Source organism: Bradysia coprophila, chromosome X, assembly GCF_014529535.1.
Source record: "Bradysia coprophila strain Holo2 chromosome X, BU_Bcop_v1, whole genome shotgun sequence".
Taxonomy (NCBI): domain Eukaryota; kingdom Metazoa; phylum Arthropoda; class Insecta; order Diptera; family Sciaridae; genus Bradysia; species Bradysia coprophila.
The window spans coordinates 9,331,504-9,351,596 of record NC_050737.1 but is presented as its reverse complement, the minus strand read 5'-3'; the positions used below and the strand labels follow the sequence as shown (position 1 = coordinate 9,351,596).

Here is a 20,093-nt window from a genome sequence, read left to right as displayed (position 1 = left end):
AAGAATGCATAAAACTCAAGCCAAATTCAATAGAAACAGAACAACCCAACACTCACATTTCCACGATTTGAATATGCACCGACCGTTGTTGCATCGGAATTCGTTCGGTGAACACGAGTGGAACGTACAATAGTTCAAATCCTCATCAGATCCGTCGCCACAGTCATCATCCCCATCACAAGACCACATTCGGGATATGCATTTGCCGTTCATGCAATAGAATTTGCTGGCATCGCATGTGAAATTCTTCGGTACACACATTCGTTGTTCGTTCACAATTTTCGAATTGTCGTCACATCGGCATTCGGCCTTTCCGTTCAAACCCGGATGACAACTTTGCGCACATCCTCCATTATTTTGCAAGCACGGATTGGATTGGCATTTCTGGCGTGTGTTACTAAACACATGAATGTCTCTGGGAGAGTCCTCCAGCCGCTTGACCATTTCAATCATATTCGCACCGGTATGCTTTTCAGCCCGATAGACGCCTCTCAATTGTAAGTCGGTCCAGTAAATGTAATTCCTGAACACGGTGATAGCGAACGGATAAATTGTGGCCGAAACCAATATCTCGCGATCTCTTCCGTCCAACTGGGATCGTTCAATCTTCTCTCGAACAGCATCCGTCCAGTATAACATTCGATCTTCGTAGTCAATAGCCAGTCCGCTCGGTTGTGATAGGTCTTTGTCAATGATCGGTCGTTTCAATGAACCAGCCATTGTGGTACGGAAAATCTTTCCACTCGTTCCGAATCGTCCCCAGTCCGTATAATAAAGCGTTCCATTGCATGGATCGAGAACGATAGCTCTTGGTCGTTCTACTCTTGTGATCATCACCAGTTCGCTGCCATCAAAGTTAATCGCATAAATGGAATTGTTTGAACTATCCGTCCAATAAATCTTTTTCTGAGTCCAATCATACGCAATTCCCTCCGGATTAATGCTTTTCGAGATTACATTGTTGATATTCGTTGCCGACGGATTGTCAGAACTTGTCCAAGCGATTTTCGACCACGGTCGAATTTGGGTAAAGATCAGTTTATTGTCAGCATAATCAAAGTCTAAACCAACGACATTCGTCAGATTACCCAACGGTTTAAATGGTACACCAGTCGATTTCGGATCCAGATTCACAGCACGAATTTCGGTTCGGGTCGAAAAGACCACATACTCGTCAACAATTTCACATTTCCTTCCATCAACCGATAGTTTGCCTGTGGCACAATCGCATTGGAAGCTCGGCTTTGGTATATTAGCTGCAGTGCTATCCGGTGGAAAACTGAAGCACAATTGATCACATCCACCGTTGCCCAATCGTAAACAAGGATTCGTATCGTCCATCGGTTGATTGTTAATGTCGTAGATGACAATGTCACGCAGTTTTTGTAAGTTCGATCGCAAACGTGTCGGCAGACTGCTGTTTCCAGGAAGTTTGGATGCCTTGAAAACAGTCATTAGATTTCTGTCCACCCAGTACACATCGCCTAAATGAACTGCCAAGCCCATTGGATTCGGTAAGTTACGGCGAATGACTTGTCGGTTGCCGCCACTGTATGAAATTTTCTGGATCATATCCAGCTTTGAGTCAACCCAATAAACATCGTGAGTCAACATGTCTACAGTTAAATCCCTAGGATTAGATATACCGGACGTTACAACCGGCACCCAATTGGATCCATCCAAATAAGCTTTGCCGATTCGTGGATACTGGCCGTAATCGATCCAGTACAGAAGTCGTTTAATTGGATTGACTGCTAATTCTCTTGGTGCATCACTTGTAGTCTTGACTAGAACCTTACGATTGCTACCATCCAACCAACAAACTTCGACATAATTTTCGTGCGGGAATACATTTGTAAAGTATAGGTTTCCGGCTACCCAATCAATTGTTAAGCCTCGAACGCCATTGCTGCCAATACCCTCCTTGATAATATGTTGCACCTCAGTACCATTCGGACGAGTACGGAATATTCCATTCCAATGACCTCGGTTATATTCTGCCCAATAGATCCACGATTCTCTGTACACTACATCTACATGTAAAATGTGATGACCGGGACCGGAAATTGGCACCATTCCCTCAGAACTGTCTTTCAAACTGTAGCCCCGTGTCACATCCAATTGCGATACAACCGCAAATGTTTTGTATGGAGTGCAGGTGATGTCGTTTTCCTTACGATAACCGATTGCGCATTGACAAACACGCGCACCATTTTCATGTGGCAGGCAAATGTGTTCACAGCCACCATTGTTTGTTTGACATGGATGCTGCATCATGGATCTTTTCTTGAAGATGGTCATCGATTTCAAGTCGGATTCATTGTCAACGATTGTTTTGGCATTTTCTCCATTCGGTAGATCAACTCTGACAATTTTCTCATACACAGGATCCAGATAGTAGAGTCTAGAGTCTAGGATGCCCAGACTTCTCGGTTTCGATATGTCATCTTTCTCAGACAGTAAAACCCGTTGATTGTCACCATTGACGCCGACTACGCACACTGTCGGTGGATGTTGCGTGCTATAGTATACCAGTTTCTTGTCAACATCTACTGTAATGGCTTCCGGAAAATCGACTCCATCAACCAGAATTATTGAATTTGTTCCGTCCATGTTCATGCGGGCAACTTTCGAAGGAACGCCTGATCCTCCTTCATCGATCCAATAAACTTTTCCATCGGTTGGGTCAAGAGCTATAGCTCTGGGTTTCGCCACGGATGTTTTATTCCCGTCATTCGACAGTAAAACTGCTCGATGCTTGACTTTACCATCAACTCGTATGACTTCAATGTTACCGGCGACTTTATTGCCAATGAACAAATTTCTTCCCAACCAATCGAACGCTAGCACACAAGCAGCTCCAACGATTCCAGTGTCGGCTCCCAAGAATTCCGTTTTATTACCTCCACCATAAGGCGTCGACATAACGGTACAATTTTCATCGTCATCTTCACGACCCTGAATCCAGTACAGAGTTTCACCTTTACGATCAAAGTCCAGTCCAATGCCTCCGTCAATGCCGACAACTGGTGTTAATGCACCGGCTCTAGCATCACCACCATTCAATGGCACATCAATAATTTGGTTGCCCTTAAGCAGCATTATGTAAGCATTTTCTTCTTCTAAGCATTTTCCGTCACTGAGTCTGTATCCGGGCTTACATTTGCATGACCAACCTGACGAAGCACTCGGACTCAACAAGCACAAATGTTGGCAATTGGATTTTTCGCATGGATTTTCATACATTATCTGTAGCGACGGATGATGTACATGAATCGACAATGGTTGAGAGATCAAATGCGACACAACCGTTTGATTCGTTCCTTTGAATTTGTGTGCAGACAGGACTCGATTTAGCTGACGATCTGTCCAGTACAGTGTGTCTTCGAACATAGACAGCGAATGAGGATGCAATAAGTAGTGACTGCCGGCTAGAACTTGCTGCCGTCCTGTTCCATTGTAATAACAGAAATCAATGAAATCCAATTTCGAGTCAGCAAAGTAAACGCGTTTAGTGGCTGTGTCCAATGTTAATCCATTCGGCCAGTAAATTTTCGTGTTGATAATCGTTTGACGCATAGTTCCGTCCATTCCAATTCTTTCGATTCTTGGATTCTCTCCCCAATCAGTCCAGAAAATCCATTTCGAATCTGCACTTGGGTCCAAGCACAATCCTCGTGGCTGCGTTATATTTTCCCGTACCATCACCAGTCGATTCGAACCGTTCTCACTGCAAACTTCGATGGTGTTCAGTTTACTGTCCAACCAGTACAAATTCTTCCCAATCCAATCGTATGCTAGACCTTCAACTAAGTCTAATCCTGTGGATATGATCTCCTGCGGTTCCATCCCACGGTCCAAACGGGAAATTTTCTTCAATTTCATGTCACTCCAAAAGATAGTACCAGTTTGCATGTTAGACGCGGTCGCAACGACATTTTCAACGATGATCGGAACTCGTTCCAATCCTTGCTCTTTCAGATCAGCAACTAAAATTGAGTGACGGTTGGAAATAATCAAAAATGCAGTCGAATGGTTCACGGCTTTGCATGTATGTTTATCCGGTTCGAGTAGATATCCCTCTGTGCACGAACAAAAATATGATCCTTTGGTGTTGGTACACGTTTGCGAGCAAATTCCAGGCGGTTCGCATTCATTCAAATCCTGACAGTTGAATTTATCGAGTCCCAACTCTTCGCCAGGCGGACATATGCACATTGCACCGAGAGGAGTTTTCTGGCATCCATTCGAACACAATCCTGATTGATGTTGGCATTCTGCCAGATCACATCCTTCGCCTTCATCTAATCCATTCGGACAATCTGGAGTGCCATCACACACTGACGAAATGTTTACACAACGTCCGGTCACTTCTGGACACAACCACTGTCCTGGCGGGCATCTGAATTCTGGGGCAACGCACGCATGGACAGCACTTTCATCAGAACCATCACCGCAATCGTCCTTGCCATCACAAATATAGGCCTTGAATACACAGTTGTTGTTGTTGCATTTGTAGAAGTTGTTCGGGCAGGATATCGTTCCGCAATCTTCTTCGTCGGAGTGATCATCACAGTCTTTCGAGCCGTCACAGTGCCATGCAATCGGAATGCAAATACCAGACGATTTGCATCTAAAGTGCTTTTCGATATTGCATTGATTCGGTCCCATCGATGGACAGCCCAATTCGTCACTGCCATCGTTGCAGTCTGGTATTCCATCACATTTGTATGATTCCTCTACGCATTGCCGCAGGTCGGAGCATTTAAATTGATTAGCTAAGCATGTAATGGGCGGGCAGTCCTTTTCGTCCTGTTTATCGAAACAATCGTCGTCGCCTATAAAATACCACGACACGTGTGAGCGCTAACGTCGTACAAAAATGGTGAAAAATTGCCTTACCGTCACAGACCCATGATTGAGGAATACAATGGCCCGTTCGTGGACACGTAAATTGGAAATAGGCACAGGTTTTCTCAGCACAAAATTCACCTTCGTCACTGCCATCACCACAATCGTTTTCACTATCGCATTTCCACATGTTTGAAATACAGCGTCCGTTGGTGCATGCAAATTGTGACGCCGCACAAGTCACGTTGCCGCATTCAAACTCATCCGAATGATCGCCACAATCGTTCTCCTGGTCACATCGGAAATTGAGCGGAATGCAGCGACCCGATTTACACTGGAACTCGTTGGTACCACATGTCGGTTTTGTACAGTTCTGTTCTTCGTCACTGTTATCCAAACAATCATCATCGCCTGTAGAACGCAAAACAATTAAATTTTAAATTTTGATCAAAAATGTCGCGACAACAAATCTTACCGTCACACAGCCACGACTTAGGGATACATCTTTGATTGTTGCACGTGAAGTCCCATGAGTTGGGGCACGCCTGAACTGGTGGTTCAGCATTCGGATCTGCCATACAAGTTCTACCATCATCATTGATACGTTCACCGTATGGACACGAACATTTTACGGTCAGAACATGTGATCCATTAACTGGCACTGCAAAACATAGTTTTTCACAACCGCCTTTGTTTACCGAACAAGGTTGGGTAGCTTCTATCGTTTGCACCTCATGACTGTACACCTTGACGCCATACAAACGATTTGTTTGTGGTTCGCGAACCATGATTTCTTCTTGCTCTCCAGTCAGTTTGTGCAGTCTAACGATAGCGTCCAGTCTCCAATCTGTTATGTACATCGACTCCTCGTGAATGACAATCGAAAACGGATGCCGTATCAGTCGAGAATTAACCGTTTTAATGTCTGAGCCGTCTAAATTTGCGTGTTGAATATGATCGAGAAGGGCATCGCACCAATAGACTCGGTCCTCTTTGAAATCAATCGACAAACCATTTGGCCAGCCAAGCGTCACGTTTTTAAATACTAACGGTTCACTGCCATCAGCATTGGCTCTGGTTATATTGGCCGGTCGATCCCATTCCGAGAAAAATATGTAACCTTTGTTCGGATGGACAACAATGGCTCTGGGACGCTTCAGATTTTTCAGCAATGTTCTTCGATGAGTTACATTCCGTGTGGATAAAACATTCAGAGTACCTTTACGACTGTCAATGTAATACAAGTTTTTCGATGCCCAATCTACTGCTAACCCTTCGACACCCTCATTCTGTGAAGCCAATACAATTTCTCGTCCGGTTCCATTTCGATGAACGCGGTAAATGACATCTTGAAGTACGTCCGAGTAGTAGATATGCTCGTCACGAGAATCGAAGTCTAGGCCAACGAACCGAGCTCGTCTGGACACAACCGGCAATATGGCATCGCTAAAACCCTCGATTACAGGATTCAAAACTTTGCCCTTAATGAAGCGCTGCTGCGAGTACATGAGGAACTGCTGCACGAGATAGCAATTTCGTAAGTCTTCGGCAAGCTGGTATCCCGTATGACAAGCACAACGAAAACCTAATCCGGATGGAGCTCCTTTCACTGCTGTCACAATGCATAGCTGTTGGCAACCTCCATTATTACTTCCGCATGGACTCGGCACAACCTGCTGACTAAATTGATGAACGGTAACGATAGCTTTAGGCTCACGAACATCTTTCGATTTGTAAATCGACTGAATGCTGGATGGTCCTTCGAATTTGTCCACCGACATAATTCCCTGCTTTGTGGCGTCTGTCCAGAAAACACGATTCTCGAATAGCGCTAGCCTAGATGGACTTGGAACAGATTGTCCTCTTACTACCATAACTCTGTGTCCACCATCATAATCAACAGTTTCTATGTAATCCAACAGTGAATCGCACCAGTAAACTCTTTTAGCAATTACATCCACAGCAACGCCAGATGCCTTGTATGCTGCTTCGGACACAATTGATCTAGAGTGAGTGCCGTCCATATGAGCTCTTAATACTTGACCGCCATCAGCCACAAACATTAGTCCCGATGTGGGATCTAACGCGAGATCTGCTGGACTTGTTAAATTCGAGCCTAGTACGACGGCATGCCATTGTCCATTCAATTCAAACACATCTACTTTTTGGCCGACAAAATCCGCTACATAAAGCTTGTTACCGATCCAATCTACGGCTAAGGCCACTGGTGCCCATGTGCCTGGTAATGTAATGTCGGTACCTCCAAATCCACCTTCAGTCAATGGCATCGATTGAACTTTTCTAGTTTTCGTGTCCGACCAGAAGAGAAGATTTCTGGCTTGATGGAAAGCGATACCGCTAGCACCAGTAGCATTTGCAATATTTCTCGAGTCCTGACCGTGTGCAGACATACGCACTATTGCTCTATCATGGGCGAAAATCAACTCTAAAGTTCCAGCACTTGGAGAGATGCATCGGTTTTTATCCACTAATGTGTAACCGTTGGCACACGAACAAGAGAACGATCCATCACTATTGGCACAGAGTTGGTCGCAATGACCCCATTCCATACACTCGTCCAAGTCGACACAAGTCTTATTATCGTTCGACAAAGATCGACCAGCCGGGCAATAACAAACACCTCCGGTTAATGACGGACCGCATTTGTGCTCACAGTTCAATGCAGGACAAGAGGCAGTAGCTAGAATTAAGAGGTTCAACATGAATCAATCGTTCGAAAAATTTCAGTAGATTTCGCAAACTTACAGCATGCTGTCTCCTCGTCGGTTCCATCTTCGCAATCTCGTTTACCGTCACACAGTTGAGTTTTGGCAATACACTTTGGCTTACCATTTGGTCCACCTCGAGGACACAAAAATTTGTTATCTGGACAAGCTATTGCAGTACAATTTGTTTCATCGCTCTCATCCGAACAGTCATGATAACCGTCACAATGGAAATTGGCTGGAATACATAACGAATTGGCACATCGGAACTGGCCAATATGGCAGGCCGGAAAATCTGTGGAAAATCACGACGCTTTACATTCCGTACAAAACAAACACCGCAAGTGCAAACTTACTGCAAGACTGTTCGTCGGAGTTGTCTTCACAATCGTTTTTGTGATTACACTTCAAATTTAAATCGATGCATTTCTGACCGTTGGCACAACGGAATTGATCTAATCGGCATTTAGCACCCGGACAACCTTCTTCGTCGCGTCCACTACGGCAATCCAAGTAACCATCACATTTCTTTTCTTTCGGCACACAAGGATCGGCAATTCGGCCAGTCGTGGATGGAAAGCCTTCGGTCGGTGCTCCGCAATGGATGTCATCAGGTTGACATTTACGATAGGCTGTACATTTGAAATGTTTTCATTTTAATTAAAAAGCGACTGACACAAAAGCTTTTTAAGTTATGGGAAAGTTAATTTTGAGCTTAACGTGCTATAATGACCTCTTAGGGCAATTTTTATAAAAGCTTTGCACGAGCTTTGGCTTTAATGATTTATTAAATCAAGTTTTGACGCGGAAAAGCTTGGTAAACTTGAAAAATTTATCACGTTTTCGTATCGTATTTGTTCGTTTACATAAAGAACAAGTTTCGCTTGTAATTCAACAATAATCGGATTGAATAGTCAGCCAGGCGTGATATCACAACGATTTGATTGTAAAAAAACGAAATTCCTGGAAAAGCATGCAAACTTGAATCAACTGCTGTCTCTAACTGCAGCAAAACACATGAATTGACTCATCTCATTTCAAAACGGCGGCCGTAGAGAAAATAAATAAACAAAAGCATAATAATAATATATAGTCCCGACGAAAAGGTAATACAAACGGTAGAGGTAGATGCTATTCGCACATTGTGCGAATAGTCACTTTATAATACGTCGGCTATTCGAACAATGTGGACCAACGCTAACTACATCCTTCTTCAGTATGTATTCTCGTATAGGAACAAACAAAACTCTTTCATTGCAAAGTTTGTAGAAGGATGAATTCAATAGGGACAAGCCAAAATCCTTCCCTAATAGTTCGTAGAAGGATGAATCTAGTTGTATCAGACGACTCATAAATGGTTAATATAGACTGGCTATTTCGTCTCATTAATATTCTGATATAAAGACACGATCATCTTTTGGTCATTTATATCAATCATCTATCATATCTCCATATATTTTCAGTTTCTGAACGAATAATATTTAGATTCATGTTTTTTAACTTTCATTGTGCGAATAGTCACTTTATAATACTTTGGCACAAAGTGCGAATAGCATTTTCGAAAGGTATATATAACATACACCGAATGGTATACATACAACACATAAAAAAGTAGAAACCTTTATGACGATGGGATTTTAATGATTTCTCGAAAGGATTTTTGGGTTTCAGAATGAATGGAGCATTTTATCGTCAAGTTTAAAACAAAAAGAGAAGAAGAAAAAAACTTCAAAATTCAAATAAAGATTTTCGTTACATTAAAACTTTCCAATAATTAATCATTTTATCCTTTCAAAGCTATACGATTTCGTACTGATTCAACATAAGGACCAAATTACAGCTTTATTACGAAATTCGATCGAATCGTCGATGTGCGAGAAATTTTATAGAGAAATTCGGTTTGAAAAACTGGATTCACAGAGAAGTGGAAGTTAATCCAAAAGCGAAAGCAATATCGAAATTTGTGGCCAAGTTTAAAGTAATTATAACAAGTCGGTAACGGTTGGTATTTCCAGTTAGTTTTAAAAGTTTTAACCGAATACAGTACCAGTGTATAGCCTTTATGGTATTAATTAAAGTGTAAATTCGTAATGGTTTCCTAGTGTTATGATGCGGCAGTAGGTAGAAGTATATGTATAATAGAATACTTTTGCTGCTACATCACAGCTACTAGAAAATGCTTCACTGGCACATACATGTCATGAATATGTGCAATGTATCAGCAGCAGAGGCGGACTTCTTCAATTCCGGCCACGGTGGGCGAGTTTTCCAAAGTAGCTTAGTAGCTTAGTAGCTTCAGTTACACATTTTTGATAAATGGCAATGACATTTCGGCTACAAAAATAGTTTTTGTCCAAAGAATCTAGGAATGACTAGAAGAAAATCCTCGTAGGATTGGTAATGATTTTAGTACAATTTTCTGCGGGATTTTCAAAGGTTTTCAAAGAATTTTAATTTTTAAGATGTTTTTTTTTGGAATTTTTTTTTCTAGTTTATCCGCCCCTCGCAAAGAATGCCGAAATAGCTATTTATGCAACCGATGATAATTGCTTTTTTAGCCACCAACGTGTAGATTGTCACACGAGGCCGCCGAAAATTCAAGATAGCTGAAGGATCAGTGGGTAAAATAAGACATTTCGAATCGAAATTTGTCTAGATTGCCCTGGCGGAAATGACGCCCCTGATCAGCAGAAACATTATTTAATATTTCATACTCTTCACTTTTGCGTTTCATTTTGGTATGCAACATAGCTATGAATTACAAATTCTGCAAAGTTTGTGTAACAATTACCTAACTAGGTTTCTTGTACCTGTATCGATATCGACTTGAAGATAAAAAAAGATTTTTTTTTGCAATTTCGTTTGCCAGTAAAATGTATCCCTGATGTTGCCTCTTGATACATCTAACTTTGACGACCAGACAAACTACACAACGAACACATAATACGTGATTCTGTTGTTAGGAAAACGTTTTATAAATACTGAAATTTTCGATTGGTCTGACAGTCGCAATGTGTATTTCGTTAACCCACAGACATGTTGACAGACTATACTAGATGTATAGTGCATTTTCATTAATAAATTTGTATTTTCTCTGCATCAAATACGTTAGAGTGGACCACTCACAGTCTCGAAGTATACGGATAAAAGCAAGAAAACCATTAGAGTCTCAAAAGCTTTTAACATTAGTCTATGTCAAGAGCATTGTGTTCAATTCACTGACCCCTAAAACTTGTGTGTGGAAGTTCAACAATAAAAACTGATGGATGATATGCCACGCCGACCAGCAGGTTAAAGTTTTTCGATATTTTTGTCTAGGTCTTGTAGGGTCAGGATAACAGGTTTTCTCTTCGACGATTTTACGTATTTATAAAGGACAAAAGGACATTTTCAGCAAAATTCTGACATTTAAAAAAGAGATTTTTTTTTTGAGTTCCAAGCATCCTCAGCTCTAAAAGGTCTTGGTCGAGGTTTTGTTATCTTTAAAAGATTAAAGGGTGCGGTACTAATTCAGTTCAGTAGACATTAAGTCTCGGAATCGGGTAATTTCAGGTCAAAAGTGAATGTTTTCGATCTAATTTATGCTGAAACCATAAACTGTTGTACAGTCTTGCCTTGGTTCATTAGCTACACTTTCAGCATTTTCATTGGTGTCAACAGGTGTCTTGCAGGACAAATGAAACCTTATAGGGTGTCAAGTTACCTGGCATGTGACCTGGTAAGAGTTATATGTATTGGAAGGCACTTTTAACAATTAACAATTTAAAAAGTCCAAAGTGTATCGACATCATTGACGGCTGTCGGACTTTTTCGTAGATTCTCAAGAGGAAACCAAGAGCGTTCACTGTTGAACTACACTACACAGCAGTGAACTGGACATGTATAAATCGCATATAATCCTACAGTCACGATTCAGCAACGCGAAAGAAACTTGAACAGTTATCATAGATCAGTTAACGTAAGATACGTGTAGGACGTGCATTCTGCTAACAGGTTCAATAAAAATTCAATTCAAAATTCTAATTGGTTAAATCCAATAAAATTCAATAAAGAAATCATTTTAGCTGATTGACTGTATATCTGCACATGTCGCCCGTTATTTCCTCAAATAAAACTTTGCACAAACGACAGAGCTACACATTTAACACGCCGAGAAATTAAGTGCAAGTGACAAGTCCAATTAATTTCCCAATTTCCACTCGTTAAACCATCAGTACGTTCGTTTGAATTTTTTGCTGGCTGAACGACGTGATAAACAAACTATACATAATAGAACAAACAAATTTTCACTTACTACAATCCGATTCATCAGTGCCGTCAACACAATCTACAGTCATGTCGCAACGGTAATGTGGTGGAATACAATATGTTTTATTGAAAACATATTGCCCACAGCTAATTTGTCCCGCATCACATTCAGGTGGTGCTATAAAATGTAGAAATGAAAATGCATGAGAAAAAAATGAGAGAGAACCAGTCTCGCTATATCGACAGAGTGTTCCAAACAACAGCTCAAATTTTAACGACAATATGAAAATAAAAAAATTCACTTACGACATTGCTGAAATTCATCTTCACCCTTTTCGCAGTCTTTTTGATAATTACAAACCCACAGCGATGGTATACATTTTCCTTCCGAGCATCGAAACATACCCGTCGGACATGGCACTTCTGTTGCTGTTGCTGTTGTTGTTCCTGTAAAAAACAATATTAGATTCTGTTAATAAAATCATTTTATAATGGTCAATTCGTTTCGTTGGGGGAATTGTGCCATGTTCCTCGTGGATTTGTCTTTCGCCAGAACAATAAAACGAAGAACAAAAGAGAGACATAGTGGTACATAGAAAATGTTCTAATAACGATTGTCTGAGCTTTCCCTGAAGATAGTAAAAGAAAAAACACATACACGCACACACTGGATACGTCGCACAAGCAAATAACTGCTGGCAAATCAAGATACACTTTTATTATTTATCTCTCGTCACAATCCATTCAAACTTTAATTTATTGCATCTCGTCGCATTCATATGAATGTTTTTCTAGAGCAAATTTAATGGAGTAGCACTACAAGAAAACGGATTGATAACGAGTGAATTTATGTTATGAGAAAATTTTACATAGCCAACAACAAAGCGTTGTGTGTACTGTAGCATATAACGACCTATGATGTAAAGTGTAGTACCCTGGGGAAATTAAGCAAATTTTGGCAAAGATAGATATTTTCCCACTGGACTGGAACATTAGATACATTTTCCTTCAGTTGCTAGAAACGAATAGACGAAAACATCACCGTCTGATAGATTGGATGTAATTTAACCCATTTGACGAAAGTGTAATATTGTTAACAGGAAATGAAATGTACTGCAAAATAAGTGTTTTGTTCGACCGAATGGAATTAGATTCAGTAATTAGGTCAAGACACGCGAAGAATCGGATTTCGTTTCGTTTATTATCTTGCCATTTTCGTCTAACATTGTTTTCTTCATTTGGGACAGTAGACATAAACCATAAGGAACCCTTGTTGGAAGACCACAATAAATTTAATTTAAAAATAAAAAATGTTTTTTTGAATGTGAATACATGGCCGGCCGATGAATTGAATATCCCTATAAAGCATAGCTCATTTTTGGGATGAAAAAATTCCGAGTTTCTTCAGAACCTTTCAGAATTAAAATTCCAAAAAATAGGGCCTATTGGAAAGTCATGTCTTAAGTCATCATTCCAGTGGGACAAAAATTGCAAAAATTGGGTCCATCGTTTTCTGTTTAAAAACAATTCTGCTGAATCTGAATTTCCTCAATAAATTGCTTGTTCTCTTAATTTTCCCTTAAAATATTACTGCAGCACTTTCTAATGATTGCCAGCATCGAGCAAGTCTAAAAAAAAATAACAACAACAAAAAAACGCCACGAAATTACTTTACATTTCACAACAATCTTCACGTGATTGTCGCTAAGATCTTCAACACTGATTTCAGTTGTTTTTTTAATCAGAAACAGTCCATATAGACGTCATGTCACATGGCTCCATTCATCAACAGTATATCGACACGTAAAGTATTTTCGGTATGTGCAACACAAATCACTGTGTGAAGTGAAAAGCAAAATTCGCACAGGGATTTCGGTGAATATTGTTTACTCCGTTTTAACATTATGGAGGCATGGAGGGTATATTATACGAGATAATGTGTATTTGGTACCGTTCACAAATTATGTTACGCTATTTTACAGATTTTTCGACACCTTTTCGTCTCGCGTCAAAATTAGCTCAAAATTTGTAAGAACCATCAAGTTTTCTCGAACACCTCCCTCCATCCAAATGAAGTCATTTTTAAACAGTCCCTTTCGGTAAAACTATTCAAACGAAGATCAATCGAATGAACCGATCCAAATTTTATTACGATTTGTCTTTGATACACTAATACACTGTGGTGTGTGGTGTTAATCATTCAAATCCGTCAAGTGTTCGGTGATTAGATTATCTCTCTAGAAAAAATGATGAACATCACGTGTTGAGACGAGCAGGAACAAAAAAAACACGTCAAAATGTCATTAATCCAAGCCGGCAAAAATACGTGTAACTTACATCACATTTCCAATAAATAATTGACATGGTTTCATTACTTTGTTAAACGTTATGTTCGTGTCAATAGTCAATAGAGCTTTCGTGTGAATTTTGTTGATCCGAGACGAAGCTGAGATCAATAAAAATACGAAAACGAGACTTTTCAACTTTTTACACCGAGCTATGTATTGGATTTTATATGTCTCTGTGTGATAAGGCTAACATTATGCATCAGCTCGTATAGACAGATGGATTTTGACGAGATGGATGCAATCACCAGGTGCATAATATTTATTACATGCTGTTGAAACTCAAACCAATTTTTTTGTTTTCGCCCCTGGATGTGTAATAAGCCATTTTCGACCCTAGGGAAAGCAAAAGCATCTAAATAACTATTACAAACTTGTGTTCTGTTCTTACTGCTACACTTTATGACAACAACCCAAAGTGATACTCGTTATGAAATTGGCACAAATTCGAAGATAATTCCGTTTATAGTATATGTACAAGAGAGGGTGCACGTAAAATCGATGTTATCTTACATTTTAGCGTTTAATTTATGAAAGTTCTCGTTTTATGCGGCTGACACATATAAAATCACTATGTTTCGATATATCTTTTGTGCGGTACACACGATTGAGAGAGGTAAATTCAAATAATATTCATATATTTAATGGTATTGGGCACGCTGTATGTATATATAGATTGTGTTTCCAATTTGTCTTCCGATTTTACAATGAATTTGAGTGGGAATACAAAATGTTTGTTACGTTCTATCGATCAATTAGGTTTCGGTCTAGCCAATTTCTGTTATAACCTGTTGTCGTACACAACTTCTGTAATTATTTACCAAAATATGAATACCAAACACTTTAATATGCATAAATCTTTTGGTTCTTTGTTCAATAATAGTTGAATAAATAAAAAAAAGATGAAATTATGGTGCGAGTAGAAAGTTTGGTTGGGAAAACTAAAACTGTAAAAACCGGTAAAATTTACTTTAAAAAAACAACAACGTGCGTGTGAATAATGTCTAATGCGCTACAGCTTCTGAGTCTATGAATTTTTTGAGTGTGGCACATTTTGACTGATGAGACTCTTTCGAAACATTTTTTTTTTCATCTTTCTTCATCAAAACATGTCCGATATAAATTTATTTCTTCTTCTCTCTCTTGATTATTTTGATGAAATATTGAAAGGTAAATTGTTCGAAGCAAATCTGAATAAATGAAGGAAAATAATTTAAAATTTTTTGGTAATTTTTTATGCAGAATTTTTTTTTGATTATTTCCTCGCTATTTTCGTTGTAATAAACATTAAATCATAAACACATGCAATAAGATATTTATGGTTTTCGATTATGTAAATATGCCAATTGCTTCAAAAATAGCATTAGGAAATGAATGGTCGTTGAACTTTCGAAGTAACAAAAATTAGATTCGTGGAATTATAACATTTACCATTTATAAACATGTAACCATATTGTACTCATGTGGTAAACAAGGTTGGTTTAGCGTCGCCAATCACTAGCGACGGTACTACATTTAATTTGTCGATTTTTTTTTAAATGTGCATCAAAGTTTCTCCAGATATTTGTTTCTAAAGAACTAACCGTAATTTCTGTCTGATAATCCATTTTCCAATACAAAAAGTCATTCATGGGAATGCATCTTTCGCTTTAAAGATTTTACAGGAAACGAAAACGTTACCTAGAATTGAGCCAATACTTGCAAAAAAAGCATGAAATGGATTGGAACTTTATATGCAACTTAAGCTTTAAAAAAACGAAACTCGTCACACGAATCAGTAGTATTTGCTTGAATGGGACTGATGGGATTGAATATCTCTATCTTCCCGAATGTGATTTTTTATAGGTGTGGGATATGTCGACGTAAATCTGACTGGATTCATTGAAACTTGAAGAAATTGATGGGCGTGTGTTTTTTTTGGTCAAGAGTGGTCAAGAAAACTTTTACCCGATCTGTTTCATACCATGCGCGTTAAAACCAATCGTTACGAACTTTCAAAATTCCAAGAATTCCATTTTTTTTTCTTCAAGAATTCAATTATTCTTCTTTCGTTCTGTTTGATACCCCAGCAGTATTAGTGCAAAGGCTTTATTCTAATGAACCAGGTCAGAAGTGGGTCGATACCGTTCCAATCGCTAAATTTTTTATATGTAAAAATGTGATTTTCTGAAAAATCGTACATTTTACTCGCTTCTCAACCACAACCAATGAGGACCTATAATCGTGAAAAAAAATTTCCTCGGATTTACGTGATTTTTCTCGGTAGATCCTGCAATGTAAACATAAGTAAAATCATTCGACTGGTAACTATTACGGACATAATTTAACAGAAGAAGGGTCCTCTCTCTCTCTCTCTCTGTCGATAGTGAATTACGACAGTATACCAATAAATATGGCTTGATGCCAGCAACAATGAATTTCGATTTGGGTACGTGTTACATACGAAAGTACAAAAACTTGTATGCACTATATTGGCTGTTAAGCATGTTTATAATCTATGCTGTCGACATAAATTTTTACACGTGTGCAATAGTAGTCCAGATCCAGAAAGTTTTAAAGAACAACTATCTTAATAAAGGTAACGACTAAAAATCCAGATATTTCCGGTTAGATCAGAATCGACATTTCAACTCGTTTTGGATCATCGTTCGGTTGAATGAATCATGATTCATCATGGCACTGTATAGATGAGAGTGAATTGAAAAACATTCGGAGTACAATTCTTTAATAAAATGTGAAAATGTTTACAGATTTTAACGCTTTGCCGTTTTTATTAATTGACAGGCCGGGGATCAAATACAACTGTCGTATATACTATATACGTGTTGCATAATTGATCTTCGGTGATGTATATGTCTTCTCCTTCTTCTCATTTAAGTAACTAAGTCATTACCGTTAGTCTATTTATCCACGAATAATTAATCTTTTCCTTATTTTGAAAAGATTCATCAAAACAGATGTTGATTAAATTTACCCTTCATTTTGTCAAGTGAAAAAAGAAACCATTAATTGATGACCATAAACTTGAAAATTGAAAACACTTTTATCATTCAATCCTCCGTCACTCAACGCTAAACTTTATAATGTTGAATAGAACATTTCGTTCATATCATACTCAAAAACGAAAATTATTTATCATCTTCGCTTTAGAAATTAGAACTTGACTGAATAAATACTTTTTTCCTGGGTAAATGATATTGTTTTGTCAGTTCTCTCTCTCTTCCTCTCTCGGGTATACACAAACAAAAAGCATTCGTCAGTTGGGAAACATCTAAGCCTTTTAATATGTCCTGCTGTTTGGAATATATAATCTGTCACATCATTTATTTATCATTTTTGTTTAATGGGTCCTCTTCGACTGGAACTTGTCGAAAAATTATCGTCTGATATAATTAATTTACAACGAATGAACGAACGCTTGAAGCTTGTTAATTATTCGTTTAACATTTAATACACATAAAAACATCAGTTTAAGAAGAATTTATCTATTTTAAAAGCTATAATAAATCACTTTGCTTTTCACCCCTATACGTATACGTAGGTTCGTTCATATACAATACTGACATTATATGTGGCGGTGGATTCATTTAATATGTATTACACACGTACAACAGCTCATAAGAAGATCACATCTTTCGCTCATACATAATTCCCTTCAGATATACTCTTGCCACACATATGCTATTATACTTTCTTAATATGTTCAAACCTAATATAAAAGTAAGTCATATCACATCTTATGATAATAATACCTCTATACAACAAAAGGTATTATATCTCTTTCTACATAATGTAACACTATTACAAGGACATAAAAATCTTTTAAATTTATTATTATATTCTGAGATTAAATTAATAAATCTTTTTGAAACATTCTCCACTCCATTTTTTTTTGGCAACAAAACGGTTTTTCCTACTCGAAAAAAAAAATAATTTAAATTTCTTTTTCCTGTTCTATAGAGAAGAGTCAAGGAATAGAAACAGGGCAAACACCGCCACCGTACGTACATGGATATCACCCATAGAAACCTTTATGTGACTCTCACTCTACTCATATTATACGGTTTAGGATTTGTATTTGATTCGAAATTCGGTGAATCGATAGTGCAGACCGTGCAACAAATTTATTGTTTCTCGGATATAATTCAAGTTCAGATCTTGTTGAATAAGTGAAAAACGAAAATTTAGATTGAATTATTGCATAAATGCGACAAAACGTGGTGAGACTGCTTGGAACATTAGCAAGAAAGAAAAAGTTTTCGGTGTGACCTCAATGGTAATGGAAGGGTTAGTTTTGCTATGTTTCGGTAGAATATTAGACTGACGTCTATGTAGGTAGGTCAGGTAAACGATTTCTTCTTCAATGTTTCTTTGTAATCCTTGGATGTGATTTGAGTGGCAGAATCGTTTTCGCGACTTCTCATAATTTGCAAACTTTCAGAATTGTTTCGAATTTTCGCGATTTTTCACGATTTTCTCAATAACTCACAGACAGTACGATCAGTGAAAGCATCTGTGTTTAAAATGTGCGGGGAAGGATTAAAAATAATCGTGGAATCGAATGAGACTGACATGAAAATGTTAAAATTGGGTAAACTAATTCACCTCTACACGAACACCGCCTATGAGATTTCAGAAGTTATGAATCCGCATAACTACAAAATGTTTCTTAAACACCTCGATTTCTAACTCCCTTGCACGAACGTGGAAGACAATTCTGCAAATAGCATCATCAGCATTCTGTCTCGTGGGTTGTATCGACCTCTTTCATGGAATTTTGTTTTGAACTTTGAAAAATCATATCCCCAAGATACAGGTACAGTGTTTGTTTGCCTATCAATTCTTTATTTTTCTCCACACTACTGTAAGCTTTTGGACGCTATCAATACAAAAATAATTTAACGAAAACAAGTTTTTTTTCTGTATCTCCATCTCGTCTAATCCCTTGTAACCTTGGATTTGTGAAGAGGGACCTACAACATCAATAACAAAACGAAAATATATTTTCAAATCGTATTTTTCAAACAGTAAACAAATCTGTCTGTATGGTAAAATTGTGATCTATTTTTAATGTTTATTTTTAAAATGCTAAAATCCACCTGTTTCCATAAAGTACGTGTCTTTGTGCGAAACAATTTTTTTTTTATTTACCGTTTCTGCTCCATCAAATGTTGTCATTTTTATATAAAAGCAGATGGTATAATCAAGTCGGATTATAATCAGTTTCACATTGTCAAATTATAAATGCTATACATTCAACCTGTTACAACTTACTTCCATAATAAAGTCCAAAGCGACAGTTAAATGTGCTGACATCAATTAATGGAAATTTAATTATTCCCGCAGCCTAACATTTTCCTCGTGTGTATTATTGTATATATACACTCATAAATCGTATACAAACAGCCACACACATCTTCCACTCTTAACTAAACAAGTACATTAATAAGCTGTAAACTAATTTTATTCACTCCTCTTTTACTCTAAGTGCATTCTCGTATTTTCGTAGCGAAAACGTGCTAAATTTATTTTGCCTCAGACTTTGCATTTAAATAAGAGCTTTACTTCATGTTCCCTCCATTTGTAGAATGTGTAATCCTTTATTATAATATATGTGTACGTACAAAGAAAGTGGTGTGGGCGAAAAGAGAGAGAGGATATTTTATTTTATTATATCTGTGGGCTATATGGTCGGGGTATATTGTATAATGGACGACAGTTTTAGGGGCTTTCCAAAATACTATTGCTGGAAAGATGGATTATAATATAGTGTAGAGTAATTCCGTGAATAGGTGAATTTTATTGTATATATATATGGATGGAGTGGTATGGAGACCATTATTAAAGAAAATGAATGAAATTACGAACATTTTGCTATATCCATGACAAGAACACCCGGTAGACGAAGAAAGGGATGCTTAAT

At 38.2% G+C, this 20,093-nt stretch overlaps 1 protein-coding gene across 1 annotated transcript in view; it reads right to left on the bottom strand.

Annotated features, from left to right (window-relative positions):
- Positions 1 to 20,093, bottom strand: part of LOC119080428 (low-density lipoprotein receptor-related protein 2) — a 110,133-nt gene that overhangs the window by 9,854 nt on the left and 80,186 nt on the right. The window contains exons 3-9 of the mRNA XM_037188785.1: positions 12,132 to 12,272; positions 11,872 to 12,003; positions 7,934 to 8,209; positions 7,618 to 7,872; positions 5,327 to 7,552; positions 4,903 to 5,262; positions 57 to 4,838 (exon numbers count right to left, since the gene is read on the bottom strand). Coding sequence (XP_037044680.1) covers positions 57 to 4,838; positions 4,903 to 5,262; positions 5,327 to 7,552; positions 7,618 to 7,872; positions 7,934 to 8,209; positions 11,872 to 12,003; positions 12,132 to 12,272 — 8,172 coding nt within the window. The remainder of the gene's footprint in view (positions 1 to 56; positions 4,839 to 4,902; positions 5,263 to 5,326; positions 7,553 to 7,617; positions 7,873 to 7,933; positions 8,210 to 11,871; positions 12,004 to 12,131; positions 12,273 to 20,093) is intronic.